Source organism: Lycium ferocissimum, unplaced genomic scaffold (genome assembly GCF_029784015.1).
Source record: "Lycium ferocissimum isolate CSIRO_LF1 unplaced genomic scaffold, AGI_CSIRO_Lferr_CH_V1 ctg9721, whole genome shotgun sequence".
Classification (NCBI taxonomy): domain Eukaryota; kingdom Viridiplantae; phylum Streptophyta; class Magnoliopsida; order Solanales; family Solanaceae; genus Lycium; species Lycium ferocissimum.
The window spans coordinates 275-4,299 of NW_026727859.1; the positions used below are offsets into that span (position 1 = coordinate 275).

A 4,025-nucleotide genomic window follows, 5' to 3' on the forward strand; every position below is an offset into this window, starting at 1 on the left:
AGTACCGAAAAGACTATAACGACCAAACGGGTCATTACATCAGATACCAATTAAACTATCGTTCGTCCTCGAGTGACGAATGGAAAAGAGCGAAAAGTACCTGAATCAGCAAACAACTGAGGATATCGGCTACGCATGTCGGACTCAGTCTCCCAAGTGGCTTCCTCAATAGGACAATGCTTCCATTGCACCTTCACAGATGCTATCTCCGTAGACCTCAACTTTCAAACCTGCCTATCCAAAATCGCAAGAGGCTCCTCCTCGTAAGCCAAATTACTATCAAGGAATACCGAGTCCCAACGAACACTATAAGTACCATCAGCATGGTACTTGTTCAGCATAGACACATGAAAAACTGAATGGACGCTTGCCAAGCCTGGTAGCAAGGCCAACTCATAAGCAACATCGCCCACGCGATCAATGATCTCAAATGGCCTAATATACCTCGGACTCAACTTACCTCTCTTCCCAAAACTCATAACACCCTTCATGGGTGAAATCTTCAATAGAACCTGATAACTAACGGCGAACTCTAAATCTCGTACCTTCTGATCCGCATACATCTTCTGTCGACTCTGAGATGCCACAAGCTTGGCCTGAATGACCCTCACCTTCTCTAAAGACTCTCTCAAAAGGTTTGTACCCCAAGGTCGAACCTTAAATACATCAAACCAGCCAACCGGAGATCTACATTTCCGACCATACAAAGCCTCAAAAGACGTCATGTCGATACTCGAGTGATAACTGTTGTTATATACAAACTCTGCCAACGGCAAGAACTGATCCCAATGACCACCAAAGTCTATAATGCAAGCCCTTAACATATCCTCCAGCACCTAACTGGTTCGCTCAAACTGTCCATCGGTCTGGGGGTGGAAAGCTGTACTAAGATCCACTCCGATACCCAATTCATCATGAAATGCTCTCCAAAAATGGGAAGTGAAGATAGTACCTCGATCAGATATGATAGAAATAGGAATCCTATGTAATCTCATAATATCATAAATGTACAACTTGGCTAACTTCTCTGCAGAATAAGAAACCTGAACTGGAATGAAATGAGTCGACTTAGTCAACCAATCAACTATCACCCAAATCGAATCAAAATTACCCAGGGTCTTCGGAAGACCCACAACAAAATCTATGGCAATCCTCTCCCACTTCTACTTGGGAATGGGAGCCCTCTGAAGCACACCTGTCACGACCCAAACTGATGGGCCATGACCAGTGCCCGAGTTGGACACTCGTATACGAAACTGTTAGATATAATCAGACTGATACTAAGGACAATGTGAAAATCTGTAAAAGCATGTTGTAGACTCATAATGCCATATATCAGAATGAACTTGTCTCCTGAGGAGTCACAGTTAACCAAACTATACACGAGAATATCTAAAATGAACTATATCTGTATAGCTGACCAAACCATATACTCAACCTACACATGTCTACAGACCTCTAAGAGTATAACAAAGCCTATGTCAAAGGATCTGTACAAAAGTGACTCAAACTCCGAACAAAGAGAGCTCTCCAGCAACGGTGAGCTTAAGTCCTACAACGAGGATCACCAACCGAGTGTCCGTACTGCGGCATGAAACGCAGCCCCCGAAGAAAGGGGGTCAGTACGAAAAATGAAATTTCAAGCCTTCCTTTGGAAAGAGAGATTGAATTTGCTATTGATGTGTTGCCAGACACCAAGCTTATATCTGTTCCACCTTACAGAATGGCTCCCGCAGAGTTGAAAGAATTGAAGGAGCAATTGAAGGACTTGCTTAAGAAAGGCTGTATTAGGCCTAGTTCATCCCCGTGGGGAGCACCCGTGTTGTTTGTCCGAAAGAAAGATGGCTCCTTGCAAATGTGCATTGACTATCGGCAACTGAATAAGGTGACGATTAAGAATAAATATCCTCTTCCGAGGATTGATGTTACACCTCAAAATTTTTTTCATTGATGCACAGTGAATAGGCTAATGAGGAGCACGAAGTATATGAAGTTTCGATAAGTAAGTAATGACTTTTGATGACCTTAAGTAAGATTTTAAAGGCATCCGCTGTTAGACGAAAAAGTTGCCAAGAGAAGGCAATGTATACGATAAGTATCGGAAAAGGGTTTATGAGTAGCAGGTTGATGAAAACCTAATGATGTTTGGGGCAGAGTTATAACACCCCTAGATTGTTAATGAAGTGATAAACAAGTGTTAAGAAGGTTCCATAAGGGTTGGAGATCGAACGAGACGACGGGAACAACTTCGGAGAAGCTGTGGGTTTCACGACCACTTCCACGGACCGTGAAACTTTGTACGGATCGTGGAATGGTCCGTGGAACTGCCAGCAGAGATGGTGGCTGGCTGGTGGTGAACCACGGCCAGAACCACAGACCACACCATGTTCCATGGACCGTGGAAGAGTCCGTGGAACTCTCGATGGGCTAAACTCTTCCAAGTTTATAAATGTGATCCCAACTTCATTTATTTCATTCCACACACTTCTTCATCTCTCTCAAGACCTCTAGAACATTCCATACACTTCATCCACAAGAATTCAAGGAAAATTTATGATCAACTTCATCAAACCAACAAGGATCAAGATTGTGAAACTCATTAAAGTCATCTAAACCAAGAAATTCCAAAAGAAGTGAATTAGGGTTTTTGGTGTAAGAAGGGAATCTCCACTCAGGACTTATTCTAACATTATCTAAGGTAAGTTTTATGGTATTTTCATGATGTTTGAAGTATTGTAAAGTTGAAACACTTGAATTGTAGAAGAATATGTGAAATGGGTCATAAATGTGGGAATAGTGTCATTGTTGAGTAGAAGTTTGGATTGAGTTGTGGATATTGATATGTTGAGATTGTAAATACGTTATGAATGACATTTAGAACATGGAATGAGCATTATATGTGAAGAAACATGATAGTGAACTATGGTCATGATTATGGAGGAATTGAAGGGGAATTACCAAATGTAGATAATGCAAATAAATGATGATTGTTGTTTATGATATTGTGATAGTTATTAACGTTTGGGAGTTGATAGGGAATATGGAGGAAGTTGTATAAACAAAGGAAATGCTTCCCAATTCTCTAGCTTTAGTAAGCACGTCTTTATAAATGTTTATCTAATGTCGATACGAATCCTCTTGAAGGTAGAACGTGTGCATTAAAGGAGAACGAGCAAGAAATCGAATAGTTAAATGACAAAGGTATGTAAGGCTAGTCCTTTCTTGATAAGGCATGACTCTATGGTATAAATCCTCCTATCTTTCTATGACTTCTCTACATATATGTATGTATCGGAAATGATGAGTCTACGTTATAAAGAGCTCTCATGAGATGAAGTTAAGAGGTATGTTATAAATATGATGATGAGCCCAAGTCTAGAGATCCTAAAACTTATAATACAAAATTTCTACAAAGCTAAAGAACTTCATACGATTCTTTGCTATTATTCATTGTTGCTAGACCCATCTTATGATGTTTGTCTCTTTCCTTTCAAGGCATGATTTTCCTCCTCCTGCATGAATCTCCTAAATTTCGAAGAACTAAGAGCCTACGTTCACGAATAGCCATACGAGAGAAAGATAAGAGACATATTATGAGCACGATAGTAATGACGATGAGTCTATGACTATAAGGAGCTACACATGTATAAGATAAAGAAGAGAGATAAGGCACGGACATGATAATTGATGATGATGAGTTAAATCTAAAGAGTCCTAAAGTGAGAAATGATGCCCATGAAGTCAATGATTCTAAGTATGGTTCCACTGGTGCTTCTTCTTATGTACACTCAACTTAAAATATTAGTCCCTTCAAGGTGAGATACGATGATTTGATTACTCCATAATGTAGTCGGGGTTCCACGACCTTATGTCACCCCAACATAGCTATAGTCGCCTCCAAGTCCTAATGTATGTTTTTCTGATGTATGTATGTGTAATGATGCTAAGTTATGATAAAGCCATGATACGCCTATAAGGTAATTAATAATCATAAGTCTATGATATGTATGATGATGTTTAGCTTA

General features: G+C 40.0%; 1 protein-coding gene across 1 annotated transcript; it reads right to left on the reverse strand.

Moving 5' to 3' along the window:
• Positions 1–230: 230 nt before the first annotated feature.
• Positions 231–563, reverse strand: LOC132046183 (uncharacterized; the record flags this gene model as incomplete). The annotated part of the gene is made up of 1 exon (XM_059436748.1): positions 231–563. A coding segment is annotated over exon 1 (333 nt), but the record flags the coding sequence as incomplete, so codon positions are not given.
• Positions 564–4,025: the final 3,462 nt, after the last annotated feature.